The sequence below is a fragment of the Charadrius vociferus genome, unplaced genomic scaffold (assembly GCF_000708025.1).
Source record: "Charadrius vociferus isolate BGI_N301 unplaced genomic scaffold, ASM70802v2 scaffold326, whole genome shotgun sequence".
Taxonomy (NCBI): Eukaryota; Metazoa; Chordata; class Aves; order Charadriiformes; family Charadriidae; genus Charadrius; species Charadrius vociferus.
The window spans coordinates 4082303-4104673 of record NW_009649062.1 but is presented as its reverse complement, the minus strand read 5'-3'; the positions used below and the strand labels follow the sequence as shown (position 1 = coordinate 4104673).

At 40.6% G+C, this 22371-nt stretch overlaps 1 protein-coding gene across 1 annotated transcript; it reads left to right on the top strand.

Annotated features, from left to right (window-relative positions):
• Positions 1-199: 199 nt before the first annotated feature.
• On the top strand, positions 200-20437 carry PPM1F (protein phosphatase, Mg2+/Mn2+ dependent, 1F). Its single transcript, XM_009888151.1, has 7 exons — positions 200-339; positions 10938-11071; positions 15543-15742; positions 16378-16566; positions 17723-17866; positions 18871-18964; positions 20064-20437. Exons 1-7 carry the CDS (start codon positions 200-202, stop codon positions 20435-20437), a joined length of 1275 nt encoding a protein of 424 aa, XP_009886453.1.
• The last annotated feature ends 1934 nt before the right edge of the window (positions 20438-22371 follow it).

Below are 22371 nucleotides of genomic sequence, written 5' to 3'. Positions count from 1 at the left end.
GAGGTCTAGGTTGGGGTTTTTTTTAGCTATTATTTCCCCCTTCTTAATGAATTTTGTGCCTATTTTTGTGAATATCCTCCTGAAAGCTGTGCTTTTCATAGCCTGCTCCTGTCACGGGCCTCCTGCCGCGGTCCGCGCCTTGATGGTGATGTTTGTGCGCTCTCAGAAATATTTCTCTCCCGCTCCGGCTGCACCAGAGATGAAGTTACAGTCCCGCAATTGGCGTGACGGGGCGGTTCTTGCGGTGACTCGCCAACGGTTGGATTCCCGTCCCTGGGGGCACTGGGGGCCGCTGCCCGGCGGGCCCGGCAGGGACAGGGCTGGCTGGCCGCCCGCCTGGTGAGCGGGACCTGCTGGCCCGGGTCGCGCCGGTTGGTGTTCGCTCAAAACTTCGAGAGCGGGAAAAGCCATCTCTGCTCTCGGTGATGGCTCTCCTGAGTTCGGGGGGTGACAGAAACATCTTACAACCTCCATCCTTATCAGTGTAGACTTCCTCTTTAACATTGCTGAGAATTTGGGTGCGACTTGCTTCTTTTGGCACGTTAGTGCTTCACCAAGAACAAGGTGCCTTGCTGGGACCTCTTCTGGTACTCTGCATCTGCTTCCTGAAGCACTTCAGTGGTAGGGCCTGCGCATTCTGGATTTTATGAAGTGCCTACCACGGTCTGCTTCATTAAAGTGTTTGTTAAGAGTCAAGAACAGGGATTGTGGATGGTCTGAAAAAAATACATCTAAGTGGAGAGCTGACTTTGTGCTGTGGTATTGGGGATAACTAGTGAAGGCGAGGGAGACTGTTGAGGTATGCTGAATGTTACGTAGTTGCTAGAGGAATTTGATAGATAGAAAACAGGGTTTAAGTTACTTGTCTCTCTAGTTACCATCTGGTGAGTTTATGAACACTGCATAGATTTTTTTTTTAATGTTGTTCAAAGTGTATAGATGATTTTGAGGTACTTAAATTGCCTTAAAAAAATCAAGTTACTTCTGTGTTCTATATTATGTAGATGCTCCTGGACGTAACATCATTCAGTTAAACAGTGTGCCTAAACCTAAAGATGAGAAACACGTTAAAAAAAACGCCTAGTTTTTTAGGCTGTAGTTGAAAAAGATCCAGTTGATCATTGCATTACTTAGTTGTGCTTTGACTAAATTGCTCTTGAACAAAACACAGCTGTTGCATTCCTAAAAGAGATTGCAAATTCATTGCGTGCACTGAATCTTTGAACTCTTTGGAGCAAGAGTGGTTCTGGATGAGCGCTTTGAAGAACAGAGTAATGCCAGCCTTGCTCAAACGCTTATCAGATGGCAACCCATCTGCCACGTGGCTGATATTTTCTAAAGTTGTTTGAGAAAGTATGAAGCTGTAGAGGTACAGGATAACTTCTTCAAACTGTAGTGAGTTTTAAAACAACATTTCTGAGTTATGTATCTGCTAGTGTTCTGTTTTTCTCTAGTGGGCATATTAACAAGTGGAAGCAGAAAAAGAGTGCTGCTTTTGCAGTGCTTTCATCTCACCTGTCACTTCTGGTGTTTACACGGAAAGGAGCCTGCCCTGTCAGAAGCTGCATTTTTTACATACCTGCCCTGCGGGCAGCTCTGATTCGACTGCTTTGAGCCTGCTTTGCCGAGCTCCTTAAGTCCTGAGATGGAGAAAAAATAAAAAATAAAATAAAAAAAAAAAGAAAAGGAAAGATAGCTAAAGACAGCAAAGAAGAATAAAAGTGCAGCAATCTACTTATTTATGCTTCTTTTCACAAAATGTGCTTGGAAAACAGGAATAAATAACGAAAGTGTTTTTACAAATTCTTGTGGCTGCCTGCAGGCGAAACAGTGAAGCAACCCTGTGTGTGAAGCTATGTGCACGGGCGTACTGCAGCATACCTGAAGTGTCAAATGTCGGGATCGCTGCAGACTTGCAGCACTGTTTTGGTCTCCGGTGATGAAGAGAAACCTCTTTTTCAATAGCAAAAAAGCTGCAGTTTCCTATTGGGTAGGCTAAGTTCTTGCATGTAAAGGAAAAGACTGATAGAGCCCAAGGCTGAGACAGGAATCTAGTATTTTGGAAGTGCAGGCCCTCTTCTCATAATCTATGTAATTTAGGACCAAAACTAAAGTCTCAGATTGTGTGAGAAATTGCCAAACATTATGCTTTCTTTCCAATTTTCCCAGGTTTGCTACTGTAGATCAACTCAAAATGCAGTTTCAAAGGTTAAATAAACTTTTCAATTGATCTGAATCCCCCAAATCCATGACAAAATAGATTAGGGAATATAAGGAAAATAGGAGAAAGAAGGATGCTAAAAGTTTTAAGAAAAGGAAAAATAAGGGGAGGGATGACACAGGATATTTAAATGTTTGTGTAAAAGTTGTTAAAGATGCAGAAGTGATGCCAGATTAGGAAGCAAGTTCGCAAGAGGTCACTGTGATCCAGTGATCTGCTGTTGCAAGCTATCACAGTAGCATCCCTGATACATAGATGGCAGCTCAGTGGAGAATATGCACATTCAAATATTACAGTGTCAATATAACCAGCTTTAACACTATGAAGATGCTGTTGGGTGTACTTTGCTAACTTCTGGCATGAGTGCTTGTTCTGTATTTCCTCTGTTTGAGACTTCTTTAACACTCTGGCATCACAGAATGTGTTTTACATGACGATTAGTAATGATGAAGGGTTTCTCTATAGACCAAAGTGTTATGGGGAATCAAGTTTGCTACGTAGTTCTGTGTCTTACTTCTACATTGTCAGATACTTCATTCTAGACCAAAGTGTTATGGGGAATCAAGTAGTTCTGCGTCTTATTTCTACATTGTCAGATACTTCATTTGCACCCACCCAGATGTGTGGGTCATGCCTTGAAAGGCCCAAGGCAGTAAAGGTCCAGCAATATCCTCGGCTCATGAGACAACATATGGTGGTGTTTAGCTTTGTCCTTCTAGTTGCTTGGAGGCATAAACCTTTGTCTTTGCAAGGAGAAACATGCTTTCTCCACCACCAGTCAGGATTGCTGTTGAGAAGAGGATAGGGTAAGGAATAACACTTGTTAGGTCCAGCGAGGAGTTTCTGAATGTTATTGCTTCTCTAAGGCTACATACATCTTTTACACGGTGGCAGTTGGATATCTCAGGCTAACCCCTTTGAATGCCTTTGTTAATCTAAAATGAATTATTTTAAGTCTTCTACAAATGCAGCTAGCGTAGCCAAACACTAGCTGAGACAGCCAAACGCTTTTGCTTCCTGGCAGGACTTGGCCTTAAATCGCTAATCCGGTGAAGATTTGCAGATGTTTCTACTTTGAATAATTAATTTAAATCAATGGAACTGTCTGCTTGGTATGGAGCTAAATACACACATAAAATTCTGAAGAATCGGGGCAGGCTTAAGTAATCTTTTTTTGCAGAATGTTAATTAACATAGACTTTTGGGTTAGAGCTGTGTGTTCCGACAGTCTGTGTAAATGGGTCAGTGTGAATGAGGAGTCCGTTAATTACTTTCAAAGACTTAGAAATTAACCTGAAATTTTACCAACTTGTACTGAAACAAAACATGAGATGAAATCAGACCCCCAAATGCAGAAATTTCTCCTTTCCCTTGATTGGAGCTGAAACTTGTATGACTATCCTGTGACATAGCCAGAGAACAATGTGACATTCCAGCAGCCTTCCTGTTTGAGGAGACTTTACTACAATAACAGTTGTGAGGCTTTACTTCCTTTTCTGCCCCCTCCCAAACGATTCACTGTTTCATCTCTTCATTGCCTCAGCATCCTGTTTTGTGTCTTTGTGTTTTACGCTGTAATGCTTACACCCAAGGTGTGGCTCTGGCATCTTTATTTTTAGCATTTCCCTGCATTTAGAATAGTTAATTCAGCAATTCTGATATTGATATTTTGATGTTTTTATGTGATGTAAGTGTGAAGGGGAGGGGAATCTTATCCTGCCTCTGGTTTACCCAATCTCTTCGTAAAACTCCCTTTAGTTCGTTCCTCTGAGAAAACGACTAATACCCTATCTACTGTGACCTCTGCTTTTAATAAATCCCCTGAAGCTTACTTCCTTATTCCTAATTGGTGCCACTTAGTGTATACTATTGTAATGCACTAATACTTCTCATTGCTAGGAATGTGTTCACAGTATCAGTGATCCATTCACTTCCGACAAAGTAAATTTCATGTGTGATTGCCTGCAAACAAACTTTCTAGTTTTCATGGGACCAGTTGTGCAGGGCAGCGAAAGCAAGCATGGGATTAGCAGAAACAGGCTACTTTCAGGAGCACTAGTGTTCTCACTGGTTTACGATTAATAATGTTAGAATTGGAAGCCTTGATAAAAACACACAAAAGGGATGTGGTACTTCTGCTGTTCATTAGTTAATTTAGCAAATGGTTAACAATCCAGCTCTGGTAGTTGTGGGCGGTGGTCAAAACTAGCTTGTTTTCAGCTGTGAGTGCTTTGTCTGCTGCTACTTCTGGAGCTGATGGCAGGACAATACACAGCTTGAGAGAAATGATGTGCAGCTCACAGTGCATGCGTGTATACTGCCTCCAACAGTATGTAGAGGCTGGACAAACTGTTAATTTTGTGATCAGTAAATTGCTTGTCAGAATACATTTCTTAATTTAAAACTCCCAGAGAGTTCTCCCTGTTACAAGATGCTCTCAATAGTAACTTGGAGAAGGAATCACTTTGCCTTTAAAAAGAAAGCGTATATATGGGGGCGCCTGGAATACAAGAGAGAGAAGACTTGATGAAATGCTGAAAAGATAAAATCTATAATGATGAGGAGACTTTTAGGGCTGGCTTGCTGGTATTTTAATCAGTTTCTTTTGGTTCTCCTTGGAAAACTGAAATTGTCTTTCTCTAGAACTTGCATATTTTGCTCTGTCATCATGTGAAACACGCTTTCTGTTGCTGTTTGAATTGGTCATCAAGATAAGAAATACTCGATTTTGAAACAGCAGTCTTAGGGATTAATTGAGAAGTGGCTTTTGTGGAATTAAGCCTCTCCTGTTCTGCTGTGTGGTTTTTCTTCCTGTTGAGAATGAAATGGGAGTAGCAGGTGACTCTTTTTGCACATTTTCTTTAAAAACTGTTTGATGATGACTGAAGGGCCTAAACAGATGGATTCTGAATTCTAAAACTTCTGCTTCTGATAGTTTCAGAAGAAAATCTGGAAAAAAACTGCTGCATGTAAAGATGGAAAGATAAAAGACGGAAATTCTGTGGTGGCATTGTTTATATATTTGTTTTGATTCCATCTTGTTCATCTACTGTAAAGACCTGATGTCCTTATCACAAGAAACAACTTCCTATGCACTGCAGGATGTCAGATGTTCTCTCCTCGACAGATATATATTTGTACTTTTCTGGTCGCCATCACCCTGGGAACTCTGGTTGCTGTTGTAATAAATACTAATACTTAGAGCCGCTTGAGGGGAAACATTCTGGAGTTGATGATAAGAATAAAAAGAGGGGGGGGAAATAAAAGTGTCAGATTGGGGAGAAAATACTGAATACAAGCCGTTTTTGTTTATGAGGAAACTTGTGACCTGCTATTATTTTGGCAGTATGAGAGGATCGTTCACTAACTAGAGAACTGCTAGCATTTGCAGATCTGCACTAAAAACGCTTTGCTGATATAGCTGGAACGTGCTGGAAACACACACCGAGTCCATGGTGACAAACTTAACTTTACTGGCAAAGCTGTACTGTATGCGATCTTCTGGTGTTACAGAGCCTGGGTAGCAAAAAGTGCAAAAATCTGTCTTCTCTCTGATGTAAGTCAGCTGCAGCTGACTTATGCTAGAAGCTTTTGCTAGCAGATAGAGTACTTCTTTGTTCCCCAGCATATGCATATATATACATATATGCACCCTCTGAAAGGAAAAGAGGATCATACAGTGGTGCTCTGGCCTGCAGTGCCACTGCTGCCTTGTTGCCGTGACTTTGGTAACATCATGGAACCTTTTTTTTTTCTTTTTTCTCCTTCTTATTTGAAAGGTGACAAGTGATGAACAATTTGGCCAATACAGTTAGTAAGTTAGTAATCTCTCGTGTTTCTCTTTATATGAACAGATTATTTCCTGAAAGTGCTGTGGGAAATGTGTGTGTTTGGGGTGGTGGGATGTGAATTATTTTCCTTCTGAAAAAAAGTAAATAAAAATTCAGAAGGCTTTGCGTAAGCACTGGGTGTGTGGTATGTCCTAGTGAGGCTTTGTACCACTCTCCACCAGGTCACACAGAGCTTGCTTCTCTTTCCCAACAGCTGCTCCTCAGCACTCGGAGCAGTCTGCCATCTGCTGCGCTACTCTGCTTTCTCAAAGCTGCTGTGGGCATGGCGCACGACAGAACGTCTGTCGTCTCTTTTCAAGCCTTTGAAAAAAGCGTAGGCGTAGTTGAGGCTCTGGACACGATGTGGTGGCCTGACCTTTGATAGTCTGGATGCTTCCCCCATGCCCACAAAGCTGTTTACTAGAGACTTCTGAATGTATCCCCCCTAAACGGGAGGGGAAGGAGAGGTGGTGAACTGCAGATTTGTTTGCAGCAGTCACTGCCAGTGTGCCTGGGATTTGATGACCTAAATAAAACCAAGAGAGAAGTGATCTTACTAGGGTTTCAGCTTCCTGAAGGAACTTGTGTATAATCTGTCTTTTCTTTCTGAAGGCTGGTATGTAAGGGGTCAGTAGCAGTCTTATGATAGATCTGACATACGCATACACACTGTGGTTGTGATAGCATGACAGCTGGTCTTTTAAAACGAAATAAACCAGAGAATTTGATTGTATTGCAGAAGAGAAACAAGGTGAACAAGAAGAGAAGTAAGTTCTGTTCTGCAACTCATGCCAAATCTAAACTATGCAAAATATTGTAATTGCTTTCTACTTCCGTGTGTAACTTTGTTTTGGCCCACAGGTGTGTATATCAACAGAAGCTTTGCATAGCTCCTTTTAACAGTACTGTATGTGCCCAGTAGTCTGAAACCTTTCGAGGAGGAGGATGGAGTATAAATTTGAGTGTGTTAAGTTTAATCAGGAGTATTGCTTTACTCTTTAACTTAGGACTTTTACCTATACTCAAATTTTTAAAATGAGGCTTGTGTTTTACCATGAAGTGGCTGGAGTATAGGCACTCCATGCCACTGGCTATTTGACTTTAGCTAGTGGTGAAGCTGCAGGGCCTCATCTGCACTGTTACAACATGCATTAATGATTTGTTAATATTTTTTATTGTGGTCAAAACACACCCTTTTTGTTAGCAAAGAAATCGCCTGTAGCAAAGAAACTCTTAAGTCTGTTTACTACTACCCTGCGTAGGCTGAGGCTAGGTAATGAGTGTGGCATGTGTCATAGAAACGGGGCTGACAGGTTTCTGCTGTGACTCTCTTAAGAGAAGGTAACATCCTTTCCACGTAACACACCCCACCAGCTTCCCTCTTCCCAACACAGTTGTTTTCCCGCTTAGGAAACAGCTACAGTATTTCTTCTGATTTATGAAGATTAAAGTATGCTTGGTTCAGCCTGTCAGCAGGGTGTCTTGGGCTTCTTTGAAAGGAAGATTTTAACAATAAGTGACATTCTTCTTTGCTTACAGAAAAGGTTTGAAGTCTGTTATGGTAACTGCCGTGGGCTTCTGCTTTTACACTGGTTGCCATAGGTACTGTGCCTGCTTCCAGATACTCTCTAGCCAAGTGAGACCTTGTTGCTCACAACTAAAGAAGCAGTTGTTGCTGCTCTTTAATTATATATTTTGTTAACTCTTGAAATGTCTGATTTAGCAGATGAAATTAGAACCAGTAAACATCTAAACTGAATGGAAGATGCTAGTGCCTTGGAGCTCCATTTACGTGAGCTTGAGTGAAAAACAGGCTTACCAATATGGTAGTATCAGTATTAAGAGTTTATAAAGTAATTGACAAATACCTTGTGTTCTGAACCAAGGTTGAACTAAATAGGTAGGGTCATTTTTTAGGCTTTTATTGTATCTTTTGTCAACATGTCAGAATCCACTGCTTAATGTTATTGTTGACTGCATAACAAATAAGCAAGCATTTTCTTTGTATAGATTTGCAAAACTGTGGAGGGGGAGGAAATGCATAGGAAGCAAAGCTGAATGAAGCATATCAGTACTGAGGAATCTCTGAATTTCCTTTTTAGGAACTGGGTGGCAGCTGGAAAAAGTTGAAGGATGTGACATAATAATACGTAAACCTTTTCTTTGTTCCAGGCATCCTGTAAGCAGAGGTTTATACAGGACTTGTGAATTATAGCACTTAATGTATTGCCTTTTGTTTAAGCTTCTTTTTATGGACCCAGCTCAGCAAGTCAGGGCTCTGGAAAGCAGAAGCCTACTAAGTTTAAAATCAAAGCATTGAGCTGTCTTCTGATGCCAAGCTAGAAACCCAGCCTAGATTTGAATTTTTCCGCCAGCATAACAGAGAAATTCTGAAGATGGCTGAAGCTGTCACGCTCACTATGCATTTAAATGCTATAGCTGTTTTACTTTTTTGTCTCTGTTCTTGGAGCTGAAACCTACTTTACATAAAGCTTCTGACTTTCAGCCGCATCAACTACACATCTAATATTGTTTGTGTAGCTTACATTTTCATATTCCTTTCTTTTCAACAATGCAAACAAAAACAGGAAGCAGGATTTTGGGGGGGAGTTGCCATATCCTTTTCGGATGTGTTTCTTGCCTGACCTTTTAAAAGGTTGTCTGTTAGTGTCAGAGTGATTATAAACAGGCACTGTTACTTCTAATGTGGGTAGGAAAGGAACTGACTCCCCTAAACGTATTAGCCTGGAAAAAAAGAAAAGCCAGTTTCTGCCTTTCCTTGATGGGATGTGACTGCAGCTAGCACTGAAAGGACTGCAAACATGTTGCCATCTATTTGAAGTACCGAAATGACTCATTAAAGTAGGCCATCACCACTACAGAATGCATAGCATAAAACACGCTTCTGTTAGCCACCTGCTGACTAACACAATGCTTTCTGTTTGCTGCCACAGGAGGTACTCGTACATGGCTGTGAGGGTATGACAAGGCCTGTCTTTCAGAAACACAATGGCAAAATGCATTTCAGCTTGTCACTGGGATGTAAAACCTCACAGTCTTCCCCTCCCAGCTCTTCTGTACGCACAAACCCAGCCATCTCTGTTGAACCTCTGCAGAGACCAGTTTCTTCCACCATTTCTTACTCTGTAGCCAACCAGTTTTATGCAGGACTTTCTAAACGTTTCCCGGCAAAATAAAGTCTTGTCCTTGACTTGCTGCAGGTGCCTTAATAGGTTATTTGCTTTGGTTGTATAATTTGATACTTTGTGGGTATCAAGCACTCCATGAACAATGGATAAAATGCTTTTTATGGATGTCCACGCTTATTCTTTCTTGTGCACATAGAAAATGTCTGGAATGTGTGTTATGTACCGTAATTGTTAGTGCCTGCCATGGGAATATAGTGAATATAAAAGAGTTGTTTTCTAGTAGCCCCATTTTAAAGTTGGATGGGGCTTATTTGTTTACAGATTCAAAAGTACTAAAGCAAGTATGTGCTTCCTATAAAGCACATAGCTTGCATAAAGCGTTGAGTAAAATGAAGAGGGCGTATAGATCATGTAGCGTTACTGTCTTCTAGATGCTTACCTAAAAGCTTCAGCTGAATCACAAGTCTTGGAGTCTTTTCTTAGCCTAGTCCCCAGTGCCAACTCTGCATCTCCTTCCTGCGTGATTTCTTTGGGGAACTTCCAATCAGGAGAATCCTGGGTGGTAAAGGGCTGTAGGTTAGTACTGAGCATGACTTTTCTTGTGGAGGCAAGGAAACTGGAGTCTTAAGTAACCTTTTTGGAGACTTGCATGTACCACAATCATAGAATCATAGAGTGGTTTAGGTTGGAAGGGACCTTAAAGATCATCTAGTTCCAACCCCCCTGCCACGGGCAGGGACACCTTCCACTAGACCAGGTTGCTCTAAGCCCTATCCAGCCTGGCCTTGAACACCTCCAGGGAGGGGGCCTCCACGACGTCCCTGGGCAATTTGTTCCAGTGCCTCACCACTCTCATAGTGAAGATTTTTTTCCTAATATCTATTCTAAATCTACCTTCTTCCAGTTTGAAGCCATTCCCCCTCGTCCTATCACTACATGCCCTTATAAAAAGTCCCTCTCAAGCCTTCTTGTAGGCCCCCTTCAGATACTGGAAGGCTGCTATAAGGCCTCCCCAGAGTCTTCTCCAGGCTGAACAACCCCAACTCTCTCAGCCTGTCTTCTTAGGAGAGGTGCTTCAGCCCTCTGATCATCTTTGTGGCCCTCCTCTGGACCTGTTCCAACAGGTCCATGTCCTTCTTATGTTGAGGGTTCCAGAGCTGGACACGGTATTCCAGGAGGGGTCTCACGAGAGCGGAGTAGAGGGGCAGAATCACCTCCCTCAACCTGCTGGCTGTGCTTCTTTTGATGCAGCCCCGGATACAGTTGGCCTTCTGGGCTGTGAGCGCACATTGCCGGCTCATGTTGAGCTTCTCCTGAGAGATCCTGATGCTGTCTGGTGAGGCAGTTGACTGAAAGCAAGAAATGTTGTGTAGTAAGTAGAAACAAAATGTTTGTGTTCAGAGGCTGGAACTGAAGGTAGCAGTTCCCATCTGAGAGCTCAAGAGAAGGAGGTACCATCTGTGACTGGAGTGTGAGGCAACAGTTTGAAAACATGATTCATATGCTTCTTCCTCTTTGCATTCTTGAGAAAGCAGTTGTCTAACTGAAGATCTTACTAAGGATTTATATGAATAAATATTGAATATATGGTTTCCTCTACTAGTTTGCTAATGAAGTCGGAATTATTGATTGTGTGTAATGCTTTCTAATTCTGAGGTCACCAGCCATAAATGGTGAGGTTGTAGCTCAATTTGAACTAATGCAGTCTATTTTGCTTTCCTTTCCTTTTCTTACCAGCAGAGGTGTTTCACCACTTCTTGTAGCATCATTGATCCATGCTGCAGTTGATGAAGTGCTCCAAACAGACTTGACTGAATTTAAGCAACAAAGTGTGGAAACAGAGGGAGAAGGAGATGAGGAAAGATTCACCTGTAAGTATAATTTTTTCCTTCTGTGGTTTTCCCAGAGGCAGTCTGTTGGAAGACTTCAGTGTTTTGAAATGTTTCCCAGAATATTTGGTTAGGCTGTCTGGCAAGCAGCAGTGAACAGAACTTTATTTGCTCCTGCTGGGTATCTGTGGGATGAAAGGTAGCTATGCTAGTTTTGTGGGCAAGATGCAAACGTGGTGTCTGGAGCCCCGGACTGATTGTGTGGGTTGGCTTTCTGGAAAGGGAAGAGTTTTTCTTCCCAAAAAGAATTAATGACTGTGTCCACTGTGCTTCCTGAACTGTATTAGTTGAGAACTTTTCTTTTCCTCATTGGATAATTTCACTTAAATTGAAATGGTTCCGTTCCTTTCTTAAGTTGATAACCTCTTATATTTTTGAAGTGCCCTTTTCTCTTTGGTAGACTGACCTTAGCAAATTGCTTCTATGTTTTAACATTGGCATCATTACAGTTGCTATGGTGCAGCCACGCTGACACCTTAAATTCATCCAGGTAATACATCTTGCTTTTGTCTGTTCTTGGGAACTAGATTTTGGGACCTGTGGCCTCTTCACAACCTGAACATCTTGAAACTCCAGATCTTTCTCTTGGCAAGTTTCTCAATAGTCTCTGTCTTTATCAGTTATTTCTTCTCTTCCCACCCTCCCCTATAAAGATGGGATGCTGAGGGATGAAGAACATGATGCCTTTGTCTTCCACCTGATGCGTGCGTTTTCCCCTATCTGAGTGAATTGGAGAGAGAACAGACCTCGGTGACTGATTACTGGGTTTGTGCCTTGTGTAGCAGATGGTCCTGTTGCATTTACATGCTGAAGTGTTTAACATTAGACTTCACCAAACCTTCAATCGCAGTGCCAAGAATTTAAATGGAGCAGGATGCAGGCAAAATTGAAGACAAAAATGTAGGAGAGATGTCTTAGGCAAACTCGTCTATCCTGTAAGGGAGAATACTCACCCTTCCATTTCCCTGGGATGACTTGAAAGGCAGTTCAGCGTTCCCCAGAGGACGTGTCTCCAAGTAGAGCTCTGATAATGTCTAGGATACACCACTTTCCAGAAGCCTATTTCAGTATTCACCTACAAGTCTGAAACGGCAGGAGGGGGAACACATTTAATTAAGTCTTGCTGCACCCTGAATATTTCACCCCTTGCCTTAATGTTTGTAGCCTTCGTATGTCTGGAGAGATTTAGCAAGTTTCCAGCACTTTGCACGGGAAGAGTTGGTTTCGTATCAGCTTGGCTGGGGTCTAAACAAGAAGCCCTGGCTCTTCTCCTCTGGTGCAGGAGAAATGATTCTGCAGTTGGCATTCACAGGGCATGTGAGCAGTGGCATGTGGGACATCAGCAAACTTGCCTCCAAGGCAAGAGCAAGAGCGAGCCCCAGCTGGGCTGGGGTAGGGCTGGAGCCTTCCCAGCACCTCTATTTAGAACCAGCTTGCAAGTATGTTCTACAGGCCTTCAGAGATTTTTGTGGGCGCCTCTTCCGCTCGCTTTGAGTTCAGTGCCCCTGGAGTGCCTGACTTCCACACTCTGTGTTCTGTTGTGTCTGTTGGTCTGTGAGCAGTCACACGGACTTCAGTGCAGCTAACCTGACCTGGAGCAGGACACTGCCCGAGATGAGGAGCTGGCAAATAAGAGTTTTGTGTGACAAGATCACTGCATTTGTAAGATAGGAAAGAAGTAGAGGCAGCAGTGCCAGAGCATGGCTTTGTGCAGGGGAAGCTGAAGGAGATCAAGGTACTGATCTTCCATAACTAGAAGCTCTATATTGTGTTTGCAGCAGTGACCGTAGGGCATGTGGTAAGATACACCATTGTCAAAAGTGATATAAAAGTGTCTTTCTTATTGTCTCCCTTACACCAGAGAGAATTGTGTCTTACTGCATTGTGATTTTGTGTTCTAGTAGCGTATCTTTATTTGCTATTGCTCAACTTTTACAGGAAATTCAGGAACAGCATATTGTAACCCACATACAATAAGTATGTAGGTTATCAGCACAAATACTTCACAAAGCAGCTGGAAACTGGTCATCAGAGCATCTTGCGGTCATTCTGCTGAGGACTCTTCATTGACTCCTATGTAATTATGTTTGAGGTGAACAGCGGCAGTAATGTAAGATGTGAACTGCTACATATTTGTGAGCCTAGGATTATAATTTCTTGTTCTGGGTCTTATGAAAATCTTGGGCACTCAGACCTTCAGTTAGTGAAGGCAAAGAAATTATAATGTTTACAAGTAGTGTATAATGAAGAACTTGATAGGACAGGGACATTTGCTTGGTCACAACGATCTAATACGCCTGGAATCCTGTATGGTTACATTATACTGATGAAACTTCTACAATAATTCATGCTGCTGTTTTACTCCAGAGGCCATAAAGACACAGGATTGGAGTCTACTTTTAAGATAGCACAGGCAAAGTCAGAGAATCCTTAAATGAGTTCCATCTTGATCTAGTTCAGGTTCCCTTCTTCTCTCTCACTACTCCTTGTTGACAAATGCCCCAGAACTTTCCCTGTTCTGATGGCTGAAACCTTCTTTAATTTACATCTTATATATACTTGTTCATTTTATGTTTGTTTTTGTGTCACCATTGTCGTTTAGATCAAATAGCTATTCACCATTCACTTTCAAACATTATGGAAATCTGCTTACTATTCAGATACTTGCGTTGCCTAATCTCAGCAAGCAATATCTGCTTTAAAGGCATGAATTCTCTGCACGTTTGGACTGTATTTGTTTTCCCTATCTTGTAATTGCTATGACATCACTTTAACCATACAACTAGGAAGAAAGGTGTTCCTTGTGCTACAGCACAGTACGGATTCTCTCTTCCTGCATTGCAATAATAATTGTCTGGCAGAAAACATTCTTGGAATGAAAGAGAAGTGATTATATAAAAGCAAGGTATGTACGTGTGCCTATATGAGCACAGCTGTTTGATGTGGTATACCGCTAAAGAATTTCTGGTGTTGAGGTACTTAACTCTGTCAGGTTTCACAAGCTTAATATTTAAACAGTGATGTGTGTCCAAGTTTCTGGTCAGTATTAGTCAAGACAGTTATGTATATGTAAACTAATAGCTGCAGACAGGGCTGTCTAAGATGCTGTCCTATTTAATTATATTTGTATATGGGATGACTTAATATTTAAAAGTTTTACTATCTTGCCTGTTCGCACCTGCATATTAAGCAAACCCAAAGTAATTTTGGCTAATATGTAGTGACTGCAAATCAAGGATCTGTGTTTTAAATTTAAGCTTTCAATTCTCCAGGCCCAGAGATGCATGTGAAGCTGGCTCTCCAGTGTTGCTGAGAAAAAGAAATACTTGAGAACCAGGAGTTATAAAAAGGAATTCTGAGGAAGCTTTAATGCTAGCAGTGTTAGTAGGAGTCAGGATAAAATTGAAATAGGAAAGACAGTTCATGCACTGCAGTTCTTTAAGAAACACATTAGGGGCCAGCAAATTATTTTTGCTGTATAGATGATGTTTTCAATGCTTTTTGAAGTTAGTTGATTTAGCATTGAGGCAGGGTTCTTACTCTGAAAACCCCAAAACTTAAAATTATTACCTATTCTGAGAGAGACTGCATTGCAAAGCTAGATGCAATGCCAAACACCAAACCGCTCAGTCTGATGAACAATAAGTTTGGATTAATTGATCTTTGGGACCTATCCAGAAAAGGATTTGAGTGTCTGGCTGGAGCTTTTCACACTATGCTCAATGGGTGTTTACAGTTCTGCTCTGTAAGGACAAACCAGGAAAGTGGCGGAAGTGTTCTTCTGTCCCTTTAGCTCCTACAACCATGTGATTTAAAAAGATAAAGACAACAGCTTAAAATTCTAATCTGTTCAGCTCAGCTATGAGTTGAGCTATTGACCTCAGCAAAATATTCTGACTTCTTTGTTGTTTCAGTGGAAGTGGTTCAGTAGGACATAACCTGACCTAAAGCCAGGCTAATGCTGTTTCAACCCTTGTGTCCAAGACAACAGCTGTTTCTTATCTTGAAGGCTTTTGTACCTGCTTGATTGTGTGGTTGGTGTGTGGGGTTTTTTGGTTTTTTTGTTTTTTTTTTTTTTTTTTCTTTTTGCTAGGGATTCACTCCTATCACTAATCTTTTGCATTTTACTTACGTAATAATGCTTATGTCTAATATGCCAGACTGATTTTTGGGTCTTTGTTACGATTTTTGTAATGTAATCACCTACTTGATAAGCCTCTGTTTTGAAAGAGAATTAGTAAGTAAAGAAGCTGCTCTTATCCTTAGTGTTATATTGTTTTCCATTGCAACTTTCTCTCCACGTTATTCTCAGGAGCCTATTTTAATTCTTGCAGAGCCTGTCAAGGCAGAATGCTGAATATGTGTATGTAGCTTTAAGGAAAGAAACTTGAAGGAAAGATAGGCCAAAAGATGGACTAAGACAAAATACACTGTTTTGTCTTTGTGCTGTCAGTGCTGGATGGAGAGTCATTGCAGCGCTGCTTCTTCAACAAGCTTCGAGATGTCTGCTTTGAGTGGCAGAAGCAGTTGCCACCACTGAGACCACTGAAGCGGTTCCTGCTTGTTTCCATCCACGCCATCCGTAACGCTCGACGGAAAATGGAGGACCGCCACGTTCTGCTCCCGGAATTCAATCAGCTGTTTGGTTTATCAGTAAGTCTGGACAAAATTGGGGAGGCCAGTTTGTTAGCTCCTCAGTGTTCCTATAAACACAGTGAGCTGTTGATGGATGATCTGCGAAATGGTAATAATTTGTTGCCACAAGTTATTTATCATGTCTGTGCTGGAGCAAGGACTTACTGACTCAGGTTGCTAGGGGCTAACTACTGCCCCAATAAAGAGGAATTTTGTGACCTTGGTTTTCATGTCGTAAGTGATACAGGGAGACAGGAGGTTCACCTGGTGTTATGTTGTTGGGGTTATAATGCGCTTGTGACTGGGGTGACTGATATATTAAGAAAAGAAGTGGGGAGAACGGCAGTTGAACAAGGACAAGTGCCAATTAATGAGGCTGCAGTGGGATTCTATAACCAACTGTCTGCTGTTTCAATTCCAAATTATTTTCAAGGATATAAAATGACTAACAGCAAACAAAGAAAAGTAAATCCCCTGCAAAGAACCCATTTTATCCATTTTGCATGTGGGTAAACTGACTTAAATTGCGCCTACCTATGCAATGTTGTACGGAAGAAAGCCTAGAATAAAGAATCTGCTTACTGGTACCAGTCTATGAACTATTTTGTTTTTGAACACTTACATGTTTTCTTCTCTCTCCCTGCCCACAAAAGGATGACATTGATCGCGCTTACTTTGCGGTATTTGACGGCCATGGTGGAGTGGATGCTGCCAATTACTCAGCAACCCATTTACATGTAAATGTTGGGCTACACGAAGAGATTGTTAAGAATCCAGCTGAGGCCTTGAAATGCTCTTTCCAGAAGACAGATGAAATGTTTCTTTTCAAAGCCAAAAGGGAGGTGAGTGGGTAGAGATTAATTCCATTGTATTTAAGTAACAGTGAGAACTGTTGGACAACATGGTATTACCTAGAAAATTCTAGCAGTGCAGTTTCTTTGAATCACTGACTTTATGAAATTATGCTACATGTAAAGATTTTCTTTGATCAAATTATTTCTTTTTTTTGTGGGAAAACAAAATGACAGTGCTTGCAAGTTCAATATGAGTGATTGAAAAGAAGTGTTATGTTGTTTAAATGATCCTGACATACCAGTTATTTGAGAGAACCCTTTGCTGCCTCTTTGCCTAAATTAGGCAGCCTCTAGATGTTCTGTTGACCTACCTCTTGCCTGAAAAAGAGGTTTCTCTCTTCCTGATAATATGGTCACTATCTTCCTCTTTCTCATCCCACCATTAATGTCACAAGTGGTTGTATGATGAAAAATGTATTCTGTGGTTTGAATCAGACTCTTCAGTTCATTAAGCTCATTGATCAGCTTTGAATCAAGTTGGTATGATGAACGTTCTTTCTTCAAATCTACTTAATGGGAGGATGGTTTATTATAATACAGTTTAATGAGAACTCTTGTTATAGCAGTAACTGAATATGGAAGTATTCATTGTTCATGTCTTCATTTCTGTCAACGAGGTACAAAAGAGGGACCAGCGTCTTCATGAGGTCGGACTCTCACTAATCGTTACAGGGAATCTAGAACAGTTAGGTTCCTTCCTTTGTTGACATCCTCACTTAAATACCCAAGGATAAGGGGATGTATAGAGAGCAAAGTGTCTGTAGTTGCTAGTGGTAGTGTGGAGGATGTGAAAGGGATTGGGGAGACCTGTGTTTTTTGTGAAACGTTCATGCTACTGAAATTCAGATTCTCTCTCTTTTTTATGTCTCTGTGTGGGTCTTAGTCTCCTAGATAACTTTGGGAATTAATAGCAGAGAAGGAAGAACATAACAGAAGCAGTATTAGCCATCTGCATGTTAGAATAAGTAAACAGTTTATTTCAAATCTGTCTGATATCTTCTACCTTTTTTTCAGGTATCTGAATTATGATTGGCAGGTATACTGCACTGTACTGAAATGCGATTAAACCTAGATTTACAATATTGCCATGTAACCTAGTAGGGCTTATTGAATATTCACCTAACGTACCTGCTTTCTTCTGTAGAAGCTGCGGAGTGGTACAACAGGTGTATCTGCGTTGATTGTAGGGAACAAGCTACACATAGCATGGCTAGGGGACTCGCAGGTAATGCTTGTGCGGCAAGGAAAAGTTGTGACATTAATGGAACCTCACAAACCAGAAAGAGAGGTAAGTCTGACTTGTTTTTTTTTTCTCTCATGTGTGTATTGTCAGAATCTCTTGAAACCTTTCAGAATCAAGCCTTCTTAAGTGTTTGGTGCGTTACATAATTACATATATTTTATGGTAGGATTCAGAGAACTGACTGCTTTGTTTGTTTTTTTTTTTCCATCCACTCCTGTGTCTTGAAAAGGTGATCCCTACAACTATGTCCCCTTGAAAGTACTGATGGTACCAGTAGTCCTGACTTCAGTTTCTGTTCAGACTGTCTTTTCAAAATTTATAGTAATTAAAGACTTCCACTGGTATTTTTTTTTTTGCGTGTGAATTTCAAACTGCCTGTTACAAAGTAACTTTTTAATTTGAGATAATAGCTATTTAAAATGTTAGCATAATGCAAGCCTTTCATAATATGCTATACTATCATTCAAAAGCTAGTAATAATCTACTAGCCTGACTGGCTTAAAGTGTATTGCATTTTCTGTATATTTTAAATAGCCAGCTATTTTATTACATGAAATTTGGTGGGGCTTTTGTGAGTTTAGATAGCATTGCATGACCCTTTGCCTTCATAGCATTAATGTAGTAACTGAAGTAGTTAAAGGATTATCAATGCAAATGCTATTGTTACATACTCTAGCTATCTTGTATTTTATTCCAAATATTTATATATTTATGCAACTGCTGTATAAGATGCGAAGAAGTGGCAGGAAGTGTACTCATTCATATGGGAAAAACATGATGATACAAAAACTTAAGAATTCTGCTTTTTTGTGGACAGTCCACGGTACGGTTGGAAGTAGGTGGGTTGCTTCTGGTAATCTTAATTGCACGTTTTCGAGATAGATTCCGATATATGTGCTTGCTATATTCATACTGAAAATACAGAAGCTGAAGCAGCTCTTTGTTTTAGGTTTTGTATTTTTTCCCCCCCTCTTCGATTGGATAACAACAAGGTCAGGAAGCCATGGGTAGGCTTTCAGTATAAAAATTGTATTCTACTGTTTTTTCAGGATGAGAGAGCACGTATTGAGACTCTGGGTGGTTGTGTAACTTACATGGACTGCTGGCGGGTTAATGGGACCTTGGCTGTTTCCAGAGCAATTGGTAAGTTAAACCATCAGAATTAGTATAGTTCAGATTAAATTTGATATCAAACCCACCACCTGAGAGGGTGCGTTTACTGTAAATGATGTTTTGCTCAGCATTGACCAAATAGTAAACCACTATTACTATCTTTGCCATAAGGCTAGGTTACAGCTATATAACTTACATAGCTTGCAGCTGTATAATCTTACTGGTTTTACCCAAAGCATAGAATGTTGTTTGATTTTACATACTAGTCATGACAGTCCTAATTCTCTTAAACTTCTAAGTCTTTTGCTTCTAGAGGAGCTTAGCAGATGTAGAGTATTTAATTTGTAAAAGTGGAGGAATAAATGTTCGTCTAGCCTTCTTTATGTGCTTTGTGGTGGTTTTGTCCACTTTAATATATCTTTCTCCTGACTGCAGTTCATAAGTCAGATTGCCGCATCCTCCTTCAAATCACACATATCCAGCAATTTAGGGCATTTTAATTGTTACTATTCCAGAATCTTATTAAAGGAGCTTACTTTGCTACTCATCAATTAGGGCAAAAAGATAAAAGACCATGGGCAAGTACAGTTATCTAACTGTAATGTATGAGTGGAAGTAAATAGTATAATTTTGTATAATACTATTTGGATCAATAGCAACCCATGTTTAATAAGTATGTCCATGTGAAACTGAAGAACTAAACACAATGAGCAGATTCTTATGGCATCGTGCTGAATAATTGGATAAAAAAAAATAAATCTTATTTTCATAGCATTCTGAAGGCTGTACGAGAGGCGCACTTGCAAAATGAAGGCCTATCTCCTTGCACAAATATATTTCAGAGACAAAAAACTTTGAAAGAATTTCCTTAGTTTCCCTGCAAAATTAAGAAAGTGTGAATTAGAGTAACTCCTTAGAAACCCACTGGATTTAGGCAGGGTCCAAGCCTTCTTAAAGAAACAAAGACCTTCCACGCTTACTTCATAGCTCTTTGCTACTCTTGTACTGCATCAGGTACCTCTGGAATATGATCTGGCTGTCCTTGAGGATGGTGCAAGCACTTGGTGGGTGAAGAAGTAACTGTTTACTTTTGAAGTAATAAAACCTTTGTTTTGATTGTTTGTCTTAGGTGACATATGTCAGAAACCCTACATCTCTGGTGATGCAGATGGAGATTCACTTGAGCTGACTGGTTCTGAAGATTACTTGCTCTTAGCCTGCGATGGGTTCTTTGATGCTGTCAAGCCATATGAGGTTGTAGACTTGGTCCTAGATCATTTAATGCAGACCAACGGAGTGGGTCTCAACGCAGCAGAAAGACTGGTGGCTGCTGCAAAGGAAAATGGATCCAGTGATAACATCACTGTTCTAGTGGTGTTCTTGAGGGATCCTCAGGACATCTTGGCGGACTGTCTCAGAGACCCTAAGGGCATTGGCGCAGGTGATGATGCTCGGAGCTCACACTTTAATTTCCTCAGCTGTGAGGCAGCAGCCACACAGTGACAAAATCTGCTTATCCAGAACCTTGAAATAAGTTCACATAAAAAAATGACAAATGGACAAACATTTAACAGAAAGGCAAGACTCCTTTTACTGAGTTCACATTTGTCTTTTCCTTCCTTCCCCCTCCCTTCAAAAAACACTGAGCAGACATGGAGATTTGTACAGCTATTTCATCTCTGGGAGCAGACTTCTAAAGTGTGTCCCAGGGCTGCTGGTCATATCCCTCTGCCCTGGAAGTGGTAAGAAACCATAATATGTATAAGCTAATGGGTGAGAATACCCGTTTGTGAATTCCGAGTGAAAATTTAAATTAGCGCTTAAGAAGAATGCTGTATGTTGTATTTAATTGTGATGTTACTTTGGAGACTGGGAGGAGAGAAGCTGTCACCATCAGAAAACAAAAGCTTGTTTACTGTATGTGATCTGCAGGAACAGGCTTGGTGTGCGAGAGACTGGGTGACATCGTTATGCTGCGTAAGTGGCTTTTGTTTTGTACCAAAGATGATATTACAAGAATGATGTGGTCTCTTTATTCAAACGGAGACATTTAATTGTGTGTGTGTATGGAGAGGAGAAAATGAGCCTGAATGCTCCAGAAAAAGAGCAAGAAAGCTAACTAGAAATATCCCAGGCAAAATTACACAAAATCAGCTGCTTTCTGGGGTGCTCTGGTTTATAAACTGGAATCCAATATTTAACTGCACTGGATTATTTCTCCCTAACATACACACTTTATAGGCTATTTGGCAACCTGAAAAGAAAGGACCCTTTATTGTCCTATTTGAGAGAGATCTTTACAGTATGTATGCTCAAGCAGTTAAATACCCTCTGTTTCTGCCACTTTTTTGTGTACTATACAAATGAGAATTTTATTTTTATTCTAAGTGTTTATTTGTTTGTTTACTGAACTTTACAGTTGGAGGAATTTTTTTGCAGTGTTACTTTATTTTGTTGTGGTTTTTATTTAAATTTGAATTTTAAAGTGGCTGTGTCTTTATTGTCTGGTTTTAAAAACTGACTACCCTCAAGTGCCTTAAATATTTCACCCAAGGATTGCTGGCTTCCTGTCATACTCTGGTGAGCCAGTTTATACCGGTTTTAGAATGTGACTTTTTTATTTCATTAATACTTATGTTTAATGCACTTAAATGTTTCATTTTTGTGAATTTAGTGGGAACTAGGTTTCAAGAAAACATTTTGTTCATTCTTGCCAAATCTTGTGGCTTGTAATAAAAGCTTCACAATAGTTACTGTGACTTACCCCCTGCCCCATGCAAAAAGCTCTAGTTAGTTAATCATAAAGTAACAATCTGAGTCATCATGACTTTTGTTTAAAAACAAACACACTTCTGATCTTCACAAGAAAATTTAATAACATGAACTAGAAACAGTCTAGTAAGAGTTTTTGATTAATAGATGGTTAATTTGGCCATACTTTGTGAACTTTTGGGGTCTAAATAACTTTCTAAGGAGATGTGAATCAAAGGTGAGGATGAAAGAATCTTAACGAATGTGTATGCTGTTGTGTGCCTCACATCACATGCTAGAGCCTCTGGTTGTGTTTTCTCTTGCCTGGCTAGCAGGACTCAACAAGATCTGAAGGCTCAATGGTAAATGTGCTAGTAATTTCTGTATCTAAACAAGAAGTGCTTTACATCTGGCAGCAAGATTGTATGCCTAATTTAGAAGCACACAGCATTGCAATGTGTCAGTCCTGTTCATTAAAATGTGTTGAATGTTAATGTTGCTTTGGGAGGAAATTAACGTAGAAGAGTTGAGATGGCTAACAGGAAGAACAGAGCAGCGCTGCTTATGGCCATAGGGGCTCTGAATCCTCAGCTGGTGTGGGGTGAGGCAGTTACGTGAGCAACTCAAGGTTTTTGGTTGGATTACTACGGATGACCGTATGGTTTAACACAGAAACTCCTCAGTGA